Source organism: Bos indicus x Bos taurus, chromosome 3 (genome assembly GCF_003369695.1).
Source record: "Bos indicus x Bos taurus breed Angus x Brahman F1 hybrid chromosome 3, Bos_hybrid_MaternalHap_v2.0, whole genome shotgun sequence".
NCBI lineage: Eukaryota > Metazoa > Chordata > Mammalia > Artiodactyla > Bovidae > Bos > Bos indicus x Bos taurus.
The window spans coordinates 528,299-553,996 of record NC_040078.1 but is presented as its reverse complement, the minus strand read 5'-3'; the positions used below and the strand labels follow the sequence as shown (position 1 = coordinate 553,996).

Here is a 25,698-nt window from a genome sequence, read left to right as displayed (position 1 = left end):
ACTTAGCTCTGAAATCAATTATCAGATGGAGGAGCAGCTTTAACACATATCAGATAGCAACATTTCAGTGACGGAGTGGAGGCTTGCCCTGAACACACCCTGAATTACTAGGGATGGTACGGTAAGGAAAGGGCTTACTGTGAGGAAAGGGCTCAAGGAGGAGTATGTCTAGTAGGAGCAGCCGAGGAGGGAAAAGAGCACTTCAAAAAGGACTCTGCTTCAATGAACACTGAAAGGAGAAGGTAGCCTAGTTCAATGCTTAAATTCTTTTTTTCTCCAGATAGAAATAACTGTACTTTCCAGGCCAGTGGGCCATGGCTGGGGTCACTGAACTCATGTCCTCTGCCCTACCCAGCTTGGGAAATCTGCTTGGGAATCACTGGGATGCTCCTTCCCCAAAGGAAACCTGTGCTTTAAGCCCCGAGGCTGCAGTCAGTCTGAGATCTCACCCATCAACCTGCCAGAGTGTCCAAGAGGACCATAGGCTATACCTATGGGAGAGTGGGCATCCCTTTGCTGACAAGTTTCCAAGTTACCTGTGATCCTATTGGAAATGCTGAAGAGCCTAGACGTCCTCTGCCGCTGTACAAATGGTTCCCGGTAATACCGATCCCCAAAGCACATGCCCAGGAGTTCCTTGCGCACCGTCTTGTTCCAGAGTCCATAGATCAGAGGGTGGCAGATGGCACTGGTAAAGGACAGCCAAGTGGCCCAGGTCTCCAGGGTTGGGGAGACACAGTTCTTCCCCCAGAGGGCCTCAGAGGTGATGACAACCATGTAGGGGCCCCAGGTGACCATGAAGGCACCAATGACCACCAGGATGGTGACGAGGGCTTTGCACTGGTTGGCCGAATAGACCACGCCCTGAAAGGCGCTCTTCCTGCTGCCCGAGGAGGAGGTAGAGGTGCTGGAGTTCTTCCTCCCAGTCCTCTGCACGCCCACCTCCACAGTGACCACAGCGCCACAATGCACCTTGCGCGCTTTGACCCTGGCCACTCGGAAGATGAAGCCATAGCACACCAGCATGACCAAGAAGGGGAGCAGGGCACACCAGATCTGCCAGAATGCAGTATAGCCAGGCTCCCGGTGCCACGCGGCCACACACATCCACTTGAACTCGTCAAACTCCACCGATGACCAGCCAAACAGAGGTGGCAGGCAGCCGATGAGGGAGTGGAGCCAGATGTAGGCAAGCACCATCACAGCCCGGTTGCCTGTGATCTTCATCGGGTACGCCATGGGATACAGGACAGCGTAGTAGCTGGAAAAGGGATGGAGGGAGGTGAGAAGAGGCAAAACAGAGGAGAAACACGCCAGGATGGACGCCCACTGCTTTCCTAGGTAGGCAGTCTGTTGTATTTCTCACTCCACTCAGCCACAGGGTGAATACTTCTAAAAGTAGCACCTTCTCCCAACCCCCCTGGAAAAGTCACAGACTGGCCACATCACGCAGCCCCGTGGGACTCTTCATCAGAGAATGAGCGTGTGCCAGGAAGGACACAGAGCTCAGGCAGCTCTGCCGCCATGCCAGAGTCCATTCATTTCGGGGGTGTGGCTAGTCTTGAGGCATCTGCGGGAGTTCTGAGGAGTCATGCCTCAAACCAAATCACGTTTGTGTTTCTAACATTAATCCTTTTAGATCAGTTTTCAGAGGGTTCTCAGAAACCAGAATAACTTCTAAGCATTACGGGGTTCATTCATTCAACGAACTCAAGGCCTGCCAAGTGCCAAGCCTTGTGCTATGCACTGGTGTGTGCGCTCACTTACTAAGTTGTGTCTGACTCTGTGACCCCGTGGAGCAGAGCCTGTTAAACTCCTCTGTCCATGGGATTCTCCAGGCAAGAATACTGGAGTGGGCTGCCATTTTCCTCCTGGCTATGCACTGGAAATAACAGGTAAAAAGATGCAGAGGGAGATAGGCAGAGAAGCAGAGTAGGAGGCTCTGGAGTGGAAAGGGCTACATTTAATCCTCCCAAATGTTTGAAGTGCTGGACAATATGGTCATCTTCATCTTACAGATGATGACCCAAAAGCAGAGAAAGGATAGATAATCTGTCCCAGATAAGGAAGAGGAAGAAACAAGATAAAAATCCAGGCAACCTGACTCTATAGTCCCCAACGCACAAGGCAGCAATTTCCTGCAAATCCTCTTGTTCTGGAATCCACAGACCAGGGGTGGTGGCTAATCCCTTAGCTCTGTGAAGGAGGGAGGCCTAGAGAGCTACTGATTCACACTGATGGGGCCTTGGATCAAGAGTGCAGGATCAGGGCAGACTTCTTGGCGGAGATGGCACATAAACACAGGTCTTAAGAGATCAGAGGCCCTGGTCCAGGAGCAGATGAGGCAGAAAGCCAGCCTTGGCCAGGTGCAGAGGTGCACATGAGCACCGCCTGTCAATGCAAGAGAAGTAAGAGATGTGGGTTTGATCCCTGGGTCAGGAAGATTCCCTGGAGGAGAGAATGACAACCCACTCCAGTAATTTTGCCATGGAGAGAGGAGCCTGGCAGGCCTCCGTCCATGGGGTCACAGAGAGTCAGACATGACTGAGGCGACTTAGCACGCATGCACTGGCTCAGCAGGGAGGCTGCCTGTAGCTCAATCAGGAGGCAAGGAGAAAAGGTGGGGCAGGGAGACAAGGAGCCTGGGGGCTGGGGAGCACTACGCCCTGCTGGCCAGCTGAGTACTGATGCTTTAACTGGGGTGAGTGGGAGTATTAAGACCATGGGGTTGAAAGTAAATCACCACCCTCCTGACTCAGACATTTTATCCAAAGCAAATGCTGTTTACTGATGGGCTTCTGCATGAGGCACCATGTGGAGGGTCAGGGGTGACCACACTGACGCCACCTGGTACAGACAGGACGACAGGAAACGGCCACACATGGCCTGTGAAGCCACTTTTTCCACCAGGACCTTCCTGAGTCACCCCTAGGCACTAGCAGCTCAGCGACAGGGGCCACAGCCTGAATTGCCACCAGCTGCCTGGATAAACTTCCGTGGAGGAGCCGCCACCTCAGTCGACACCTCTGTGTAGACTGTGTAATCAGTGGCAAGACAGGCTGCCGGTCTCAAGTCCCAAGGCCCTGCCAAGGTCTAGCCTGGAAAGAGTGCTTCTGAGTGTGAGGCCTGAGGAGAGGAGACCGTAATTACGGGATCGATCACAGAAACTCTGCACGCTGGCTATGGTAAAGCAAGTCCTGTCTTACGCTGACCTCTGGGTTTGCATCTTGCAAAGGCCCTGAAGCCACAGGAAAGAAGCACGCCTTTGGAGCTGAAATTCCTGGGTTCAGGTGGTGATTCTGCTGTCTACTAGCTGTGTGTCCCTGGGGAGTTATCTAACCTCTCAGAGCTTCAGTTCCTTCACCTGTAAAATGGGAAACAGGATGGGGATCAGGTCTTAACACTGAGAGAGAGAGGTTGTCAGTAATTAGTCTCCAAGGGAGATTGGGAGGTCCTGCTCTCCTGTTAGTCTTCAAATAAATCGTGGATGCAAGTCTGGTTCAAGGACGGGATGTGCTAGAATGGGGGAAACAGCTGGGTGGTGCCTCTCTTTAAACGGCAATAGGGACAGAGCTGGGTCTTTGTCCACTGACCTTTCCCTCTTCCTTGTTTTTGAAAAATTAATTATTTGGCTGGGTCAGGTCTTAGTTGCAGCAGATGGGATCTTCACTGAGTCATGCGGGATTTTTCATTTTGGTACACGGACTCACGGACTCTCTAGTTGAAGTAGGTGGGCTCAGTAACTATGGTGCAGGAGCTTAGTTGCCTGCAGCATGTGGGGTCTTTGTTTCCTGGCCAGGGATCGAACTTATGTCCCCTGCATTGTAAGGCAGATTCTTAACCCCTAAATCATTAGGGAAGTCCCCCTTTCCTTCTTGAAGACAGAATCTTCATTCTGTTCCTGCAAAACTGCTGTGACCACAGGGGACCCTTGGCTTTTCTGAGCACCAGGGGATGAATCAGGCCATGCTGATGGTATCCTACCTCTTTCCAGGTGACCAGCTGAGGCACTGACCTGTGTAACAACATCTGGCAAATGAAATGTGAGGGGAGTTTGCTAGGGTAGGATTGCGGGCACTTCCAGGAAGGTTTTCTTCACTTTTAAAAAAGAAACAAAGCAGGGATTTCTACTTTCCTCTGCCCATTTAAAAATCATGCAGGCCCTCTGACCTCAGACAATACTTCAGGGGCAATACCTGGGTGTGGGAGGCCAGGCCCGAGGAATGTGAGCTGTCCTGGGCTCCTCAGATGAACCCTGTTCAACCAGTCATAAAAGTCATCACAATTAATAAACTGCCCTCTGAACATGTCCTCTGGCTGTTCTCGACACCAGTCAGGATTATTATTCAATGGTAACAGTTCTTTGTATCACAGACTATCTAGAGTGTGGAGCATGTACCAATGATTTCTCCCAGCTGAATCCCAGAGGCCCCTCAGGGTGCAGGGGGTTGGTGCTGGCTCCTGAGGGATCAGTTTCCTAGAATCAGAAGAGCCCCTGAAAGGCCAGAGTGCTGCCTGTATACACCACACCCTCCAGGGGTTGCTTTGGTTTTAAGGTTTTGGGAGGCAAAATTTATATACTTTGAAACGCACAAATCTACTACACCTTCATCAAGATATAAACATGCCAACATCTGTCCACAAACACACAAAAAATGGGTTTCATTGATTTGAAACTTCATTTTTTAAACTTAAGCTTCATTTAGGCCTAGTTTGCAAGCTCAAAGGAAAATACAGAACAAAGGCAACTCCCTATACCCTGCAGGTTAAAACAAGCCAAAATGGAGGGTTTTTTCCTTTGTTTCTCATACTCTTAACTGTCTTCTGAAATGCTCTGTCTTTTCTCCAACAACTCATCTTTAGACACGAGCCCAAGCACCGCTCTTGGTCCCGAAAGAGGCTTTCGTGACGTCACCTGGAACTCTAAAGCTGTAGTGACCACAGGGGCTCCAATGCTTAGCTCTCTTGCAACGAGACCAATCACTTAGAAAACAAGCCCTGTTTTTACAGGAGGCTTCACTAAAAACACAAACAAAATCTAAGCCAACTATAGCTACCTTGGAGTGAACACGTTATATTATGTTGAAAAATCTCCTGACAGCACTATAAGGAACCATCCCACAATGCTAGTTACTTTCTTTTAAAATACTATTTTAGAGCTGAAGTTTCATTCACTCCAGTCCAGAATGAAAACATGAATATCCTAACAGGACCTTATACCCTGACAACTTCAAGGCTAAGCCGGAGGTGACCACATTGGACTTATTCACAGGGAAAACCTTCCCAGGTCGCATGATGTTCCCCACCTGGATCTGCACTCACACTGCAGGTTTAGGACACTGACATCTCAATGGTGAATTTCACTCCAGCCAACTATTCTCTTTATGCTCTACCTTTGCTCTCTCATCATGGGGCTACAAGAAGGACTTTTTTGGCTCATCTGCCAACCAGGCTCATGGATTTCTTTAGGTACAGTTCGTAGGGTTCCTAACTGAGGACACATGTCAATATCAGGAGACGATGGGGGTTGTCACAACCAGGAGGTGTTACTGGCATTTAGTGAGCAGAGGCCAGGGCTTCCCCTCAACACCCTACACAGAACAGTTTGTCACAACAAAGAATTATCTGGTGCAATGTGTCAATCGTGCCAAGATTGACAAACCTTGAATTAAATATACTGGTTGGAAGAGATGATTGACAATTGACTGCATACTGTATGCATACTGTATTAATGGTTAAGAGCCCATCTTCTGACCCCTTGGAATTGGACAAGTCACTTAACAGCCATGAGGACTTGGGCCAGTTTGCAAAACTGCACTTTGCTCATCTGCAAACGGAGTCTGATAGAGTTGTTGTTTAGCTGGGATAAATGTTAACAGCAGGGTGCCGTGCCTGGCTCGCAACTAACAACATTTCAGTTGAGCTCATGCCCCCTACCCTTGTTTTCCTTGACTTTCTTAAGTTGTCCCCATCTCTCTCTTCTCCCCATCCTCTCTCTCACTCCTCTCTCCTCACCTGTCTTTTCCTACCACCTCCTCTTGCTGGTTTCCCTCTCCCCCTCTCACTCCCTGCTCCCTCCACCTCTTTCTCCCTTTTTCTCACTCTGTCTTTTTTCTCTCTCACCCTACTCCGCACACGCTGTCACATACACAAGAGCCGCGTCATTAGGTTTCCTACATAAAAGGCAAATATGCAACCTCCAAAACTACTAACATCCAGGGGTGTGAGAAGCGGTATTTGAAATCCCGATCAGATGGTAATCATTTATATGAAGAGATCAATTAGCCGGTCCAGTCAATTTGTACTTTCAGCCACACAAGTGAGCAATAATAAAAAATAAATTGCACCTGCCAAGAAAATATTTGAAGACATCACAATTTATAGCACTAAATATAAATATATTATAGTCAAAGATCTGGGTAAAGCACTGTGCTGGCCAAATCCATCTTGCTGTGCCTGCAGAAGGAAATGAACCATTTTCCAAAGACAACCAGGCCTTGGTGACTTGTTATCATAGTGAGGCAGAAGTCCTTTCTTAATTCATAGTTCTGCCCCTGAGTCACGGGGGGCCAGCTTGTAGGGTCCGGGGTGCCTGGATTAAAGCTGTAGTGGGGTGACCGTGACGTCAATTTGTTCGTATACTTCCTCTGATCTCTGGCTATGTAACACAGACCATGCTTTTTCTGCCTTGCTCCTTCCTCTGTGTTCTCACAGTATGTTAAACACACTGGCATTATATATACCTCATATGGTCCTGAAATTACCTGGCCACATGTCTCTCCCCCTGCACTGTGAAATCCTCCATGTGCTTCTTCAGCTGCATATTCCCAGCACCAACTGTGTCAGGCATACATTAGGTACTCAATAAATTGTTTATCAAATGAATACATGGAGGCTTTTATGTAGGAAACCTAATGATGCGCCTCTTGTGTATGTGACAGTGTGTGGGCGGGGAGTAGGGTGGGAGAAAAAAAAGACAAGAGCACGAGAAAAAGTGGAAGGGGCCCTTGCAATCCGACTCACTGTTAGAACTTAGCTCAAATGCCATCTTTTCCCACCCATGGGCTCCAGAACCTACCATCAGATTCAGCGGCGGGATATGTGATCTAGTTTTCTGACCAGGGATTGAATCCAAGCCCCCTGCATGGGGAGGGCAGAGTCTTAGCCACTGGACTGCCACTAAGAGTCCTCACACCACAACTAAAGAGTTCGTGTGCCACAACTAAAGATTTTGAAAGCAGCAAATAAGACCCAACACAGCCAAATAAATTTTTTTTTTTTTTTTAAAAGCAGCGGCAGTGGGAGCTGTGACAGTGCTTATTTCTGCTTTGTGTTCACATCAGCACCTGTGGGTCAGCCTCTGCCAAAAACCCAGGGACTCCTGGTCAGCAGAGGCTACATCTTAGTCATGCTGTATCCTACCATCTGGAGATTTAGTACAGACCCTTTCACAAAGTAGATATCCAGCAAATACTCCCAGCATCAAAGAATAAAGCATTGAAAGAGACAGATTCTCTCTCGTTTGATGCATTTGGATGACATGATTCGAGAATCTGTCATGCTTGCTGGTGAAAAAACGTCTCACTCTTAGCCTATCTAGGTCTCAGATCCAAGTAAGCAGCTTACAGCCTTCAAGAGCTGCCACTATTTACTGAACATCTATGTACAGAGAGCTCTGTGAGAGGCATTTAAAACTCCCCCACTTTGCTCTTGAGCTGTTGGCCCCCACTCCACCTTCCACAGGACCCAGGACCCAGGACCCAGAAAGGGATATTCCAAAAGTAATGATTTTAAAAAAATAGAAATTCAAACAATAGTCAGATCCCATTCCATCCCACTGCCAACAAAATCTCACTTATGTCTGTAATGCTGATCATCAGTCTTGATTAGGATGCTGATAAGCGGCTACTGGAGTGAAGATCCATACAGCCTTCTGAAGGGGAGCCTGCCTTTCACACATCAAGAATCTTGAAAGTGTGTTTACTTTGAAAACACAATTTCACAAACATACATCTTTTTCAAATGTGCTATTATATAAAATAGAAAGCTAACAGGGGACTGTAAAAATAAACTATAGTCCATCCAGAGGATGCAATACCATGTAACCACTAAAGACATGTTCTCAAAGGACATTTGCACATGGGAAAAATGCTCACAATCACACGTTAAGTGAAAAAGCGGGTCACAAAACCACAATGCTTGAGCCTATTTTCTAAATTTATAGCATACAGCCAAAAATCCCTGGAGGCAAATATGCTAAAAATGTAAACAGTGATTGATGTCTATGTCTACAGATATGTCTTGTTGCTATTCAGTCACTCAGTTGTGTCTGACTCTTTGCGATCCCATGAACTGCAGCATGGCAGGCTTCCCTGTCCTGAACAATCTGCTCGAGTTTGCTCAAACTCACGTCCATTGAATCGGTGATGCCATCCAACCATCGCATCCTCTGTCATCCCCTTCTCCTCCTGCCTTCAATCTTTCTGAGCATCAGGGTCTTTTCCAAAGAGGCAGCTCTTCCAATGAGGCTTCAGGTGGCCAAAGTATTGGAGTTTCAGCTTCAGCATTAGTCCTTCCAATGAACATTCAGGACTGATTTCCTTTAGGATTGACTGGTTGGGTCTCCTTGCAGTCCAAGGGATCTTCAAGAGTCTTCTCCAGCACCACATTTCAAAAGCATCAATTCTTCAGCACTCAGCTTTCTTTACTCTCACAGCTGTACATGACTACTAGAAAAACCATAGCTTTGACTTTACAGACTTTTGTCAGCAAAGTCATGTCTCCACTTTTTAATATGCTATCTAGGTTTGTCATAGCTTTTCTTCCAAGGAGCAAGTGTCTTTTAATTTCATGGCTATAGACACCACACACAAGTGATTTTGGAGTCCAAGAAAATAAAGTCTGTCACTGTTTCGACTTTTTACCCATCTATTTGCCATGAAGTGACGGGACTAGATGCCATGACCTTAGTTTTTTGAATGGTGAGTTTTAAGCCAGCTTTTTCACTCTCCACTTTCACTTTCATCAAGAGGTTCTTTAGTTCCTCTTTGCTTTCTGCCATTAGGATAGTGTCATCTGCATATCTGAGGTTATTGATATTTCTCCTGGCAATACTGATTCCAGTTCAAGCTTCATCCAGCCTGGGATTTCACATGATGCACTCTTCATAAAAGTTAAATAAGCAGAGTGCAATATACAGCCTTGACGTACTCCTTTTCCAGTTTTGAACTGGTCCATCGTTCCATGTCCAGTTCTAACTGTTGCTTCCTGACCTGCATACAGGTTTCTCAGGAGGCAGGTAAGGTAGTCTGGTATTCCCATCTCCTTAAGAATTTTCCTCAGTTTGTTGTGATCCACACAGTGAAAGGCTTTAGCATAGTTAATGAAGCAGAAGTAGATGTTTTTCTGGAATTCTCTTGCTTTTTCTATGATCCAACAGATGTTGGCAATTTAATCTCTGGTTCCTCTACCTTTTCTAAATCCAGCTTGTACATATGGAAACTGTCAGTTCACATACTGTTAAAGCCTAGCTTGAAGGATTTTGAGCATTACCTTGCTAGCCTGTGAAATGAGTACAATTGTGTGGTAGTTTGAGCATTCTTTGGCATTACCTTTCTTTGGGACTGGAATGAAAATTGACCTTTTCCAGTCCTGTGGCCACTGCTGAATTTTCCAAATTTGCTGGCATATTGAGTGCAGCACTTTAACAGCATCATCTTTTATGTTTTGAAATAGGTCAGCTGGAATTCTATCACCTCCACTAGCTTTGTTTGTAATGTTTCCTAAGGCCCTCTTGACTTCAAACTCCAGGATGTGTGGCTCTAGGAAAGTGATCACACCATCGTGGTTATCTAGGTCATTAAGACTTTTTTTGTATAGTTCTTCTATGTATTCCTGCCACCTTTTCTTAATATCTTCTGCTTCTGTTAGGTCCATACTATTTCTGTCCTTTATTGTGCCCATCTTTGCATGAAATGTTCTCTTGTTATCTCTCATTTTCTTGAAGAGATCTCTAGTCTTTCCCATTCTATTGTTTTCCTCTACTTTTTGCATTGTTCACTTAAGAAGGCTTTCTTATCTCTCCTTGCTATTCTTCGGTACTCTGCATAGAATGTATATACAACTCTGCATGGTATGTCTTATTTTACTCTATATTTTCAGTATTATTTCTATTGTTGGTGGGGAAAGAACATACTTGGAGAAGTCACCTGACGGCTTCCTTCATTCTAACCCGCCAGTTACCGAGAACCAGCAGGAGTCTGGCCTCGGGCCCAATGGAGGCCTGCACCTTGGGTGGACCATCAGGCACCACTTATTGGTTCAAAACCTGATTCTAAGGGAGCCAGGGCACTCGTGTCACCCAGTGATGACAGCCCTGGTGAGCAACCTCTGTGCTTCCCCTGACTCCACGGCTAGCTCTCGCCCCAATTCTGTAAATCAGACAGAATCTGAATCTCCCCTGTTTCTGTGCAGTTGAACCCTTGCCTGGGATGAACAAAGTGACCACTGGCAAAATCCTAAGAAAGAAGATGACTCTACGGGTTGGAAACTTGTTGTCAAACCCTGTAGGACTTGCACAACCAAATCTGACAGCCCAGCTCACTATCTGGAAGAACCTTCTAGGGAGAGCTGAGGGCTGTTTCTTGCTTTTAGAGACACCCATGCCACCGGAAGGGAAAGCTCAGCTTTTGTAAGGCACACACTGTTTCTTCCGGGTAGCACTGTCTTTATTCCCTCAGTTGTCTTCCCTCCCCTGCTCTCATTTCCATCTGGGACAGGCCCCTGCAGTGCAGAGGATGGAGAATATTTCCTCTTTAGGCTGCCCTGGTGCAGCTCTGGCCCAACCTGAGCAAAAGAAAGCAGGCAGCACTTTGGGGAAGAACTGGATTTGGGACCTCCTTTGCCACGCCACCTTTCTCAGTTTCTGTCTCATCTGTCAACTGAAAAGCAGAGGTTTCTAGAACTTTTTTTAAGTATTGGAACTTCTTTTAAAAAATAAAACTATATGCAAGCTAGATCAGATAAAATCAGAGGTGCTCTGGTTGAGGGGATGAAAGAAGAGGAAAAACTCTGCTTTCTCACCCTCTCCAGCACAGCCCCTGGCACCCTCCAGAGGAACTGAAGCAGCTCAGAAGGCATGATCTCTGAGGATCCCCCTTGGCCCACACTCCTAAATCCTTCAGTTCTCTGTAAGGCAAGCTTACCGGTCGACAGCGATGATCCCAAGGGTGAGCATGCTGGCTGAGCTGATGAGCAGGTAGAGGAGGGCTGAGAAATTGCACCAGACCACACCGAAGATCCATTCCCTCCGAATGGAGCTGGTCACCACGAAAGGCAGCACCAGTACAGACAGCAGGAAGTTGGACAGGGTCAGGCTGAAGACGAACTTGTTGCTGAGGGTAAGGAGATAGGACTTCCTGTACAAGGTGATCACGATGACCAGGTTGCCCAGGCAGACAAAAACGGTGATGATGACGATGGCGACGAACTCTGTGACGCCGCTGCCCCCTTGGTCACTGGCCCCCTCGGTGAGGTTACTCAGCTCCTTCCTGTGGCCGAGGGAGGAGTTGAGGCTCATGGTCAGTGTACCTCAGCAGGGGGTGGGCAGAGCATGCTGGACGACTGGAAAGACAAGCCCCGGGGGCAGAAGAGGAGTCATCAAACCACAGCATGTGTACTTTACAGAGGGAAGCCAAGGCCCCCCGGATCCTCGTCCTCATGCAAGCGCTACAGAGGCAGCCCGTTTCCTACAATCAGCTCTTCATGTGACTCACTGTATCCCCTGGAACAATGCATTCTCCCAGTCTAAAACCTCCTATCCATTCTCCCCAGGACCAGTGGTTAAAAACCTTTAGTGTACTCAACAATCTCCTGCAGTACCAGCTCAAAGAGCTGATTCTTGGGCTCCACCCCTAAAGATTCTAGTCCCAGAGAACAGAGGTACAGCCTAGGAGCCTGCATTTTAGACATGCACGGGACAGGTGATCTGGATTCAGTTCACATGGTTTATGTGGACTGTTGCTTCTGGACCCCTGCAGTGCAGTGTGGACCCTGAACCAGCAGCATCAACATCATCTGGTGCTTACTCAAGATGCAGAATCTCAGGCCCACCTCTGAATTACCAAATCAGAACCTGTGTGTTAATCCCACTCCTGGTTTGATTCCTGTGCCCATTAAAGTTGGACGATAAGATTATCATAGGGATCAGTCTCCGATCTCTAAGCAGGGTTTTAACAAGTACAATTCATACCGAGACATTGCTGCTGTTCTCATCAGTCGTGAGGATAAAGGGCAAGGAGCCAACAATAAAGATACATGGATAAGAGGATAAGAGTTTGAGGCCTTTGCCCACAAATACCATTCTCGACAAGGGGCAGTCCCTGCTCTCAGGATGCTGGCTCAGGTTTCGGCAAAAACTCAAGGTTGACATATTTTAACATCAAATCCTACAGACAAATGTTTCTCCAAAATTTTCATCTACTTTAATTAGCCAAAAAATCCCACAGATCATTTTCCCCACCTGCTTTTATTCCTGACAAAGAGAAGACACCAGAAGGGAAGGAAAGATCGCTTTCCACGAGCCACACAGCAAGAACCCTGGTGCCTAGACTGCCTACACAGCAGCAGCCCATGATCTCCACTTGACCAGAACCCTCTGTCCAGACACCTTTGGCCATAAGGGGCTGGTAGGGTAAGGAAGGCAGTCCTTCCCCTTCCCAGCAGCCCTAAAGGTCAGTTTAGAAAGTCTCCCTTTACAGCAAGCCTCATTCATAGGTCACAACCACAGATCCTGCCAGCTTGAATGGCATCAATTAATTCTCATCCCACCTACTCTTGACAGCCTTCAAATATTTCACACATGACTTGCTTTCTTTTCTCCAGATTAAATCTCCAGGCTCCTGATGTGACTTCTGGACTCTTTACTAAGCCAGACTTCCTCAGTTTCTCACCAATTTCAATGACCCTATTGATTTGTGGTCCTCCGAACTGAACATATCATTCTGGATATCTGGTAAATGGTGAGCATAAAGGGAAAATTTTCTCCATCATCAGGATAATCTTCTACTATAGTTCATTCTAAGAGTGCATTTTCTTTTAGCAACTGTTATCTGTTAACTGTTGGACTTATACAAATGTGTGGTCAATTAAAACCGAAGGTTTGTTTATACACATATGAGTTTATGTAAAGGCACGTGTCCTCAGGCTTGAACTAACGGAATTAGTGTTTTTAAGCCTAAGTACAAAACATCATTTTGTGCATTTTGGTTCATATTTCCAGGCTGCTAAAATATTCTGAATTTTGATTCAGCTATGCAATATGTTAGGTACTCCAGTTTTGTGTGATAAATATACTTTATAATTATGCCTTCTATTTCTTTGTTAGCTTATTTTTGGATTTTATTCCTTGAGTTATAAATTTTGTTCATTCTTATAAGTAAATTATTAACTGGTTCAATCCCTGGGTTGAGAAGATCCCCTGGAGAAGGAAATGCAAGCCATTACAGTATTCTCGCCTGGAAAATCCCATGGACAGGGAAGTCTGGTAGGCTGCAGTCCATAGGGTCTCAGAGAGTCAGACAGGACTGAGCAACTAAGCAAATCTCAAATAAAGGTCCTATAAGCATGTTATACTTAACTGTATAAGTGATAACACTGCGGTAAAGAAAACAAATTCTGAGTCATTAGACAAATGACAAAATGGGAGAAAATACTTAAAACGTATATCACAGAGGACTAATCATTCTAATTCATAAGGAATTCCTAAAAATAAAAAGGTAGAAAGTGGGTAAAAGACATTTTTTAAAAAATGGCAACTATATGAGATGATGGCTGTTAACTAAATTTATGGTGGTAATTGTTTTGCAATATGCACATATATCAAATCATGTACATCTGAAACTTATACAGTATTATGTGTCAAATATATCTCAATAAACTTGAAAAAAGGCATACACAGAGAGTTCACAGAAAAAGATACACTAATTGTCCTTAAATGCATGAAAAGATGTTCTGTTTCATTCAAAATAACAGGAATGGACACTAAAATTACACTGAGGTACTATCTCTTTCCTTTCAGGCCAGTAAAAATTCAAAAGTTTGGCAACTCTGTCTGTTGGGGAGGCTGTGGGGAAGCAGGCATTCTCCTACCCTCCACATGGGAATGCAAAGTGTAAAAACTGAAGGGAGGAGGATCTGGCAATACCTAACAAAGCTACATAGGCACCCAAGCTTTGATCTAGCAATCCCATTTCTAGATATTTACTCTGAAGATATAAGTTCATAACATAAAATAATAGATATGCAGGGTTATTTTATTAAGGCAGTTATTAAAAAAAGAAAATGTTTGAGAAGAGGGGAGAAATAATAGATTTGCACATTAAATATACATAAATATATGTGACTCAGACAGTAAAGAATCTGCCTGCAATGCAGGAGGCCTGAGTTCAATCCCTGGGTCGGGAAGATCCGTGGAGAAGGAAATGGCAACCCACTCCAGTATTCTCACCTGGAGAATTCCATGGACAGAGGAGCCATGGGGCCGTAAAGAGTTGGACACGACTGAGCAACTTAACACATTTTCACTCTTCATATTTAATTATGCAAAAAGAAAAGTAGGAAAGATAAACAGAAACTAAGATACAGATGGAAGTAGACTTCTCTAAGTATGTTATTACAGTTTTGATTTTTTTCTTGAAAGGCAGATTATGTAAAAATTTATTTTATTTTATTTATGTATTGTTGACTATGCTGGGTCTTTGTTGTTGTGTGTGTCTTTCTCTAGTTGCAGAAAGCAGGGGCTACTTTTCGTTGCAGTGTGTGGGCTTCTCATTGAGGTGGCTTCTCTTGTTGCGGAGCACAGACTCTAGGGTGCTCGGACTTCAGCAGTTGGGTCACGTGGGCTCCTGGGCTCTAGCGCACAGGCTCCATAGTTGTGTGCAGCATGCGGGATCTTTCCATATCAGGGACTGAACTAGTGTCTCCTGCATTCTTTACCACTGAGCCACCAGTGAAGTCCCACAGTTTCGATTTTTGAACCATGTAAATATTTTACATACTAAGTTAAATGAAAATGTATATAAAAAGTAAATGTATCAGTTCAATTCAGTTCAGTTGCTCAGTTGTGTCCGACTCTTGGCGACCCCATGAATTGCAGCACTCCAGGCCTCCCTGTCCATCACCAACTCCTGGAGTTTACCCAAACTCACGTCCATCGAGTTGGTGATGCCATCCAGCCATCTCATCCTCTGTCGTCCCCTTCTCCTCCTGCCCCCAATCCCTCCCAGCATCAGAGTCTTTTCCAATGAGTCAACTCTTCAAATGAGGTGGCCAAAGTACTGGAGTTTCACCTTCAGCATCAGTCCTTCCAATGAACACCCAGGACTGATCTCCTTTAGAATGGACTGGTTGGATCTCCTTGCAGTCCAAGGGACTCTCAAGAGTCTTCTCCAACACCACAGTTCAAAAGCATCAATTCTTCAGTGCTCAGCTTTCTTCACAGTCCAACTCTCACATCCATACATGACCACTGGAAAAACCATAGCCTTGACTAGAAGGATCTTGTTGGCAAAGTAACATCTCTGCTTTTTAAAATGCTGTCTAGGTTGGTCATAACTTTCCTTCCAAGGAGTAAGCGTCTTTTAATTTCATGGCTGCAGTGACCATCTGCAGTGATTTTGGAGCCCCCAAAAATAAAAGTCTGACATTGTTTCCACTGTTTCCCCATCTATTTCCCATGAAGTGATGGGACCAGATGCCATGATCTTAGTTTTCTGAATGCTGAGCTTTAAGCCAACTTTTTCACTCTCCACTTTCACTTTCATCAAGAGGCTTTTTAGTTCCTCTTCACTTTCTGCCATAAGGGCAGTGTCATCTGCATATCTAAGGTTATGGATATTTCTCCTGGCAATATTAATTGCAGCGTGTGCTTCTTCCAGCCCAGCGTTTCTCATGATGTACTCAGCATAGAAGTTAAATAAGCAGGGTGACAATATACAGCCTTGACGTACTCCTTTTCCTATTTGGAACCAGTCTGTTGTTCCACGTCCAGTTCTAACTGTTGCTTCCCGACCTGCATATAGGTTTCTCAAGAGGCAGGTCAGGTGGTCTGGTATTCCCATCTCTTTCAGAATTTTCCACGGTTTATTGTGATCCACACAGTCAAAGGCTTTGGCATAGTCAATAAAGCCAAAGTAAATGTATAATTGATTGCAAACAGAAAAAAAAATAAGCCAAATTATGTGTTAGATTGATAACAATCAAACAAAGAAAAGAATTAAGTCAAGTAGCTTTTAAATGCAATGTTTTGACTATAAACTCTTAATGGTGTATATTGTATAGACAAGAGAACCACTAAGTTTACACAGCAGGTTAGATGTTGTTAATGGTGTTTTAAGTTTACAATTCTTTTTGAGTGTAGAGCAACTGAATATACATGCTTACATTGGGAAACACATTTCTAACTATGGGAGAAAGAAGAAACAAATCAGAGAATAGAGAAAGGTGAGGAAGAACCCTGTGGTTTTAGCTTACTTACTGTGGGTATCTGTAAGAATTCACTATTCAAATATAAATATAAAAACAGGCTCAAGGAAATTTCCCAGAATGCAGTTAGAAAGATGAAGAAATTCAAAACATAAAAGGCAAATGAGAGGATGAACAGGAAGTACTTCATGAGGTATAATTACTTTAGCCAAGCAAAGCAGTGTCCCCTAATATGCCTTGTAATTAACAGCATGCTCCTCTTGATTCCCACTAAACTGTTTGTTCCCTGGGAGTGAGGATGAACCACACTTTTCATAAAAACACAGTACTTTTTTTCATTGGCAACAACATGAATGGACATGGAGAGTATTATGCTAAGTGAAATAAACCAGACAATTACTGTGTGTTATCACTTATATGTGCAATCTAAAAAATGAAACTGATGAATATAATAAAAAAGAAGCTGACATATAGAGAACTAGTAGCTACCAAAGGCATATGAGAGGGAGTTAATTAAGAGGTACAAACTATTAGGTATAAAATAAGGTACAACGAGGGGCACAAATACAAGCAATGCCTGTGTTTATCTCCTGACCGTGCAGAACGGGCTGACGAGAGTGGAGATGGCTCAGACTGCAGCACAAGTGCCCTTTCCCAGGTATGTTCCACTCTTGTCTTTCCACCATCATAGGTTCACCCACCTGGATTCCGTCACTATTTTTTAAGCTCTTCAATAAAGTACAAATTGTGGCTCAAATGGTAAAGAATCTACCTGCAATGTGGGAGACCCAGGTTTGATCCCTAGGTCAGTAAGATTCCCTGAAGGAGGGTATGGGAACCCATTCCAGTATTCTTGCCTGGAAAATTCCAGGACAGGGGAGCCTGGTGGGCTACAGTCCATGGGATTGCAAACAGCTGGACTCGACTGAGAGATTAACACACACAATGAGGGGAGGGATACAAAGGGGTAGGGAATTAAGAGGTACAAACTATTTGGTATAAAACAAGCTACAAGGATATACCGTACACTATGGGGAATATAGCCAATATTTTTAAGTAACTATGAATGGAGTGTAACCTTTAAAAATCATGAATCACTATTTTGCACACCTACAACACATAATACCGTACAGCAATTACACCTCAATAAAATAGAATAAACATGAATAAAACACAAATGTTTTAAATAAAAAAAGGCAAATGAGGGAATGAACAGGAAGTACTTGATAAGCATAATTACTTTACTTGAGCAAAGTGTAGTGTTTTTCACTCATTATGGAAATCATTTCTGGAAACACGATGAACTCAGCTAATGTGAACATCTTTCCTGCTCCAAATCCATGGAAATGTTGGGTTAAATATGATCCAAAAGTTTTTAAAAAGCCAAATTTGAAAAAAGAAAGGGAAATCCATAGGTAACAGAAAACAGAGAGAAAACTCAAAGCCAGTGTTGTAATCTCACAACTGTAGCCAAAAGCCCATTAGACCTAGTTCAAAACCCCCAGGGCTGAGGTCTTCTTATGTCAGAGGATGACTCTGGGTCACAAGGCAGAGAACTGAAACCAGTACCCTGCATAAGGAGTGGGTTCCTCCATGAAAAAGGGATTAGAAAAAAATCCTCTTATTAGCAAAGGACAGTGGCAAAAATAGTCATTTATCTGAAGCTCTCAGTGAAGCCTGAAGTTTTTTCCATGAGAAATCATACATTGAGTCATGTGCCATGCTGATGAGGGTACCAAATTTATAAATTATGTACTATGCAAGCTAATAAATTCATATAAAAATTAATTCTAGCAGAAGTAGACACAAAATGGCTCTGCAGTGAATTTCCACACTCACAAAATAAACATTTAATGAAAGTGAATGCATAGCATTTGCCCTGAAGGAGAATCCACAAAACAAAAACCAGAGGAACTGATATTCCAAGAACTTGAATTAATAGAAAAATATAAAAGAGATCATAAAATAAACACAATTAAAATCTTTAAAAGAAAAAGAGGTAGAAACCATAGTGAAAAAATATGACATCATGAAAAACTAATAATAATTGTGAAAAAGAACCAAATATAAATTCTAGAAATCAGAATTTTAACCAACCAAAATTAAATACTCAGAGTATGTTGAACAACAGATTCAGCTAAAGAGAAAGATGGTGAACTGGAAGACAGTTCTGAGGGAACTACTCAGAAGGCAACAAAAAAAGCTTAAAAAAATAAAAATATCCAACAAAAGTCAACACACATGAAGAACAGGATAAGCAGATTCAACATATATTCAAAAGAAGCAGGCTCTGGAGAGATTAGAGTGAAAGGGAGCAGATACTCTTGGGTGTCTACCCAGAAACCAGCTTCAGTTTTTTTTCCTTACTAGCAGACCTCTGACTTTGTTTCGGTGTCCAGTCCTCCTCCCGGTGACTCAGAGAAGGTTGATCGGATCCCTGGTTCTGAAAGTTAGATCTTGAGTGGTCTAAACTATCGTTTTCCCTTTCTTCTTGAAAGTCAGTGGATATCTGGGAAAAGCTGCTTTGATCTCACAAAGACCCTAGAAGAGAAGTCTTTTCTTAATGGCCAAGAGAGCAGAGCTGTGATCTTGAGTGGTCTAAACTATCGTTTTCCCTTTCTTCTTGAAAGTCAGTGGATATCTGGGAAAAGCTGCTTTGATCTCACAAAGACCCTAGAAGAGAAGTCTTTTCTTAATGGCCAAGAGAGCAGAGCTGTGACAGCCACCTTGGGATTATTACAGGTGCTGGGCACATGCTGAGCATGGCAAATAAGAAAGGCTTGATCCGGAATTGTTTAATCAACAAATCCTGAAGTCACATTCACCTTGGCTTCTAATCATGCAAAGTAATAAAATTGTAAAATTATTCTTAAAGCTATTTTCAATTAGGTTTCTGTTAATTGATTCAAAAGCATCCAACTAACATTAGGGTCAACAGACACTGTCTACCTCAAGGTTGATGTATTATTTAGACGTTTAATTGAACATTTTCTAGAATTAGAGAAACACATGAGTCCTTAGAACAAAACAGCATATCGAGTTCTAAAGATAACTTAGAAAAAGTTTACATTAAGGAACATCACAGTGAAAAATGACACCAAGATACAGAGAAAATGGCAAAAGCAAATTTCCCTATAAAGACGTAATAATTAGATAAACAGCAGACTCCTCTTTTGAAGAAAACAGAAAATAGAGGCCAGAAAACAGTGGAATAATCACAAAAGTGCTAAAGAAAAGAACTCTTGCCTTATGGTTCTATAATACCATTCAAGAGGGGGCACAATATTCTTTTGAGGCAAACAGAGAGTGAATGTTTACTGATCATTCCTTATTTGAATGATCCCTTTAAAAATACATTTCATGAAGGAAACCGAATCCAGAAATAAGGGGTAGGGTATAAAAATCAACTGTTAGAATGGAAAATGGTAAATACATGGATGAATCTAAAATAAGAACAGCAAAAAAATGAAATTTAAATTTAAAAAGTTAAACATCAACACCAAGTTTTATAAAAATAGCTAACTTGGGAGCTTTAAAACCAAGATGAAATTAAAACTCTAAGCAAAATGGAAGCTCTTAAAGGTATGATTGTACTAAAAATATTCCTAACAAGTTAGTTTATACTCAGGCCAGAGACTTAGTTATGGCTGTTTCCCAACACCTGGACAAGTGCCTGGCCATAGTAGGTACATCGGTAATTATTTGTTGATAAATGACTAACCTTCAAACGTTTGTCATTGTTAAATCACATATGAGTGTTAGCATAATAAATGTAGCCACTAAAAAAAATAAAAATAGGATGTTAAAGCTTCCAATCCAAAAGCTTTAAAAAGCAGAAAAGTACTGTTTGACATGGTTCCTCTCCAGTGGCCCTATTAGCAGGGACACTAGTGAACTCAGAATCAGAGAACCCAGGGTTGGCTGCTGCCCTTGAGATCATCTGGTCCAGTTCGCCCCAGAAGGCAGAAGGGGAATGTAGTCAAAGAGCTGCCCACCCAGGAAAATCCAAAACCCTAGCCTCTGGCACAAGCCCCAGCAAATCCCCCAGGGGTGTATTTTAACAAGACAGAGGATTGGGAATATCCCAGCCAGGGAAGGCTTCCTGGCAGGCGACCAGCCTACTCAGGGCTCAACAAGCCAGGGCATATTGAATGGAAGCAAATTCAAGAGTGACTCACATCGCCACTCTCCTGGCCAGTGATGCTGCCAGACACAGAGATGTTTCTGACTCCCACTCTCCCTACGTCCTGCCCTGAGCAAATAAATCACCTTGGGCTGCAACTCCAAGAAACAATGTGACTAGAACACAACTTGAATAAACATATTGGAAATTATTCCTGGGAAAGAGAGCTAGCCCACTCAGCCACGTCACCAAGAAAGGCTGGATATGTCCTTGTCTTTACTGTCATGGCTCCAAGCATCACAGTCAGTCCTCTTTGGGAACTGCCTTTGGTTTTCTTGAATATTCCCAGAGACAGTGGCTTATCTGCTGGGTTAGATCACTGACAACAACCTCAAATCATTCAAAGCCAAATCTTGTCACTTGAGGGAGAGGTCAATAACCTTTTGGGTAAATAAACAAGGCAACACTATAGGATATTGAGACAGGTATCTATTGTGTTTTATAGACCAGCCTGCATGCTAATTCCCAAGAAATAATTCTAGAAATGTCTTGCATTGCAAAAACAGAATTACTACAATATAAAGGTGGATTCTCTCGCTTCCCTTTATTTAATTGGATAAATTTAGATATGTTCTGGTTCCATCTCATATTTTTACCCAGAATTCTGATTTTCATCAACCTACAGTGGACTTTTTTCCTGCTGTTTCCCTGTACTTGTTAGAGGTTGCGTGGCATGGTGGTTAAATGTACAGACTCTAAAGACTACCTAGGTTTGAAGCTCAGCTCCTGTAAGGAAGAATATTATCTTTCTGAGGGGCTTAAGAATCCATCTGCCAATGCAGGGGATGTGGGTTCCCCGGTTGGGGAACTAAGAACCCATATGCAGCAGGGCAATTAAGCCCATGTGCTACAAGCAGAGAAGCCTGTGAGGTCTGCAGCCTGTGCTCCACAACACAAGAAGTCCACAGGCCGCCACTACAGAAGACTGCACTACAGTGAAGAGCCCATGCGCCACAGTGAAGACTGAGCACGGCCAAAAAGAAGAAAAAAATAAAGAAATTTTTAAAAGAACATTATCTTCCTCACCAAATAATTGTGAGGACCAAGTGAGTTTATTTATATCAAGTGCCTAGGACAGGATCTGGACACAGTGAGCCTTCACTTCATATTGTGGTTCTACTTGAAGAGCTCGCCCTGATTTTACTTTGGGAAAGGACCTTCCCATATTTTGAGGCCATGGTCACAGGACCTAGGACACTGGCTGGAACAGCTGGGGGACGGGCTAGCCTACCATTGTGGGCCTAGCATTGCAGCAGCTGGCCATCTTGGACACGACAAGGAAACAGCTCACAGACAAAAAAGGGTAAGAGAATGAGAATGAAAGGGAGAGAAAAAGAGGTAGGCGGGGAGAACACTGAATGCTGCTGCTGCTGCTGCTAAGTCACTTCAGTCGTGTCCGACTCTGTGTGACCCCATAGACGGCAGCCCACCAGGCTCCCCCGTCCCTGGGATTCTCCAGGCAAGAACACTGGAGTGGGTTGCCATCTCCTTCTCCAATGCATGAAAGTGAAAAGTGAAAGTGAAGTCGCTCAGTCGTGTCCGATGAATGAGTCCATTCACAAATGCTGGTGAAATAATATGCGATTCTGAATCTTCTTGTTCTTCTCAGTTATATGACCTAGTGATTTTCTCCTTCACTTATGCCAATTTGACTAGGTTTCTGTCACTTGCAACTTGAAGAATCCTGACTGATACTCTGATACACCATGATCTGATACAGCACATCAAGACTCCACCTCTCTGGACACTGACACCAGGAACCTTCCCTTTCTCATGGGTAGGCCAACTCCTCAGGCACAGCTCTGCCTGCCTCAGTCTCCTTCTTGAGAACTTTTCTTCTTGTCACAGACCACGCCACAGACCCATGGACCCTAGTATCATGGAGTTTCTTCACATGGAAGCATAAGTAAGCTTTTCACCTCCCAGGAGATCCGTGATCCAGTCCACAAGCCACTACAAGGAAAAGGAGGCCTCATTCACCCCTAAAATACCCATTACAAATGGGGCCATCAAAGCGACAGCCTGAGATTCCACAGGCCACAGGCCAAGGCTCAGATGAGTGCTGTGAGGTCATGCTAGTCAGGAGGAGGCAGGCCCTTGGGACCTCTCTAACACGGGTAATGGACATGACAAGATACACCTGACCTCTTCAAAAGTCTTCTCCAGATAAAACAGTTTCTTTTAGGATATCTCTTCTGATATTCTTAAACAAACGCAACTGGGACAGTGGCTCATTCTGTGGCCTCCCATTTTTATGAAGAGCTGAGCAGCCTAAAAGCTGGGACTGCCACATGCCCTCATCTAAAGAAATCAAATGTATGATAGGTTCAAATAAACAACCCTCCAGGTGAAGAAATGCTTCCAAACACCACTTCAAATAAACTTAAGTGAAATCACTGTGATGGTATTTTGGCCATATTTTCAGGGGATCTTCAACTCAGCACCTCAAAGCATTTTACTCATCAATCACCAACTGGAGCAGTTGAGGGGGTGCAGCTGGGGAAAATATTCAAATTAACAACCTGTCTTCCACTAAGGTAACTGAGCTAGACAGTGAACCCCCACCCCTATCCCACCCACAAACCAGACCACACAACTCGTTGATAGCCAGAAAGAGATCCCAGGAACCCTGGGTCTCCTTCCCTGCATTCCTCTGTCCTTCCCTGGCATACACATGAAAGTTGTTCCAAAGACGGTGGGTTGATGAGTCGACCCCTGCAGCCCCAGAGGGATGTGTCTACCCAGCCAGCCCAGGGTCTGTTACAATGCACAGTGCTTTGTTCTTGTCCCCACAAGGGCACCACAAACCTAGTAATTTCCTCTTCCAAAACATCCCACTTTACCTGTAATGCAGGTCTGAACCCTGGGCTGTTTGGCAGCATGTACCAGAAGATGGAAAAGAAACTAGAGTCAGAACCCCAGTGACCCTGTGGTCCTTGTCTGAATTCTTGGTTGGCCAGTGGGAAAGACCTGGCTTTGGTCACCTCTGTATATACATCAAACAACATCACCAACCTCAACAATTTCCTTTGTAAGGATTGAAAGTCTGGAGTCTAGGGCTCCTCACTGACCATGACCCTCTCCACAAAGATCTAACTTTCAGCCATAACTCTGTCAGATGTCTTTCCAAAACTAAGCTCCTGTTTCTCAGCAAAAACATTTCCCAAGGCTCAGTACTTGATCCGTTCCTTTCTCTCTATGCCCTTGAGAATCTTACCCATTTCCAAAGTGTTCTTTAGTTATTATTAACTAATAATAATCAGTATTGGCAAAACAATGTGCAACAGACAATGTAAGTTTACATACATCATTTCATCTCCGGAATAACTTTTAGAGGTAGGAATTATTCTTCTCCCTGTTTCAGAGAAGCAGCACGACATACGGTTAACAGCATGAGCTGAACTAGAGAGCCTGGGTTCACATCCCAGCTCCACTAGCTACTGACTCTATGGTCTTGACATGTTATCTGACCTCTCTGGGCATCAGTTCCCCACTCTGTCAAATGGAGATAATATTTCTTGGTCAGGAATAAGTACCTCATATGGTTGATGGACAAAAATCAATGAGTTAATATTTGTAGAGTGCTTAAAATAGAATTTGGCACCACATATGTTTGTTAAATGAATAAAGTGGGGATATTGAGGCTCAGAAAGGTTAAGTGCCCAGTTCAAGAGAATATTTGATAACAGCTCTCCAACTTGGTCCTATGGCTATGAGACTACTTTCAATTTACCTACTCACCACAGCAGTAGGATTCAACATGGTGTGGCCTCATCTAAATCCCAGTCTTTTCACCCACCAACCCCTTTATGTGCGTTCTGCTCCAGCCAGCTACGCTTACGTGCTGCCCTTTCCAATTTGCTCTGGCTTCTGCCTCGAGTTGGAATGCTCTCCCTGCTTGCAGAATGAATTAATAAAGATTTATGAATTCTAAAATGTGTTACTGATCTATTGGTCTAATAACTTGATTGAAAGAAAGAAATAAACAAATAAATATGGGGGAGTGAGGCTTTAAAGAGATACAAAAATATACCAAGTCACAACCCTGAATTCAGCAATGATTTCTTGGATGTGATGCCAAAGATACAGGCACAAAAGAAAAAATTGACAAACTGAACTTTATGAAAATTTTAAAAATTTGTATATCAAAAGATACCAGGGACAGAGCAACACACAGATTGAGAGAAAATATTTGCAAATCATATATAAGACTATAAATGAATATTCAGCATATATTAAGAACTCCTGAAATCCAACAACAAAAGTCTCCATATCCAAAAAAGATACATGACTACCCAATAAGCACATGAAAAGATGCTCAACTTCACTGATCCCTAGGAAAAGCAAAGCAAAACTATGAGGTATCACCTCACACTCATTAGAATGGCTACCATCCAAAGAAAACCCAGAAAATAGCAAGTGCTGGTGAGGATGTGGAGAATCTGGAACCCTTGTAGACTGTTGACGGGAATGTAAAATGGTACAGCTACTGTGGAAAACAGTACAGCAATTTCTCAAAAAATTAAACATAGAATTACCATATGATCCAGCAATTCTGCTTCTGGATGTATACCCCAAATAACTGAAAGCAAGATCTCAAAGAGAGGGACTCCCCTGGTGGTCCAGTAGTTAAGAATCTGTCTGCCAATGCAGGGGACAGGGGTTTGATCCCTGGTTTGGGAAGATCCCACATGCCGTGGGGCAACTAAGCCCACGAGCCCTAAGCCTGCGCTCTGTGACAAGAGAAGCCACCACCAGGAGAAGCCCACAGACCACAACTAGGGAAAGCCTGCACAGAGCATGCACTGCAGCCCCAAATAAATATACAAACAAATAGAAAAAGTGACTGATTGTAAAAAAGACCTCAAAGAGATATTTGTACACCATGGTTCATAGCAGCATTATTCATGGTAGCTAAAATGTGAAAGAAATCCAAGTGTCCACTGACTGTGAAATGCTAAGCATAATATGGTATATCCACATAAAAGAACATTATTCAGCCTTTAAAAGGAGAGAAACTTTGACATATGCTA

General features: G+C 43.7%; 1 protein-coding gene across 9 annotated transcripts in view; it reads right to left on the bottom strand.

Moving 5' to 3' along the window:
* Nucleotides 1-25,698, bottom strand: part of GPR161 (G protein-coupled receptor 161) — a 59,465-nt gene that overhangs the window by 14,930 nt on the left and 18,837 nt on the right. For 8 of the 9 annotated variants that reach the window (XM_027526324.1, XM_027526315.1, XM_027526335.1 and 5 more), the window contains 2 exons: nucleotides 11,205-11,622; nucleotides 537-1,261 (listed from right to left, as the gene is read on the bottom strand). In XM_027526324.1, coding sequence (XP_027382125.1) covers nucleotides 537-1,261; nucleotides 11,205-11,578 — 1,099 coding nt within the window. In that variant the 5' untranslated portion in view covers nucleotides 11,579-11,622. The remainder of the gene's footprint in view (nucleotides 1-536; nucleotides 1,262-11,204; nucleotides 11,623-25,698) is intronic. The other variant, XM_027526372.1, reaches the window with a different exon arrangement.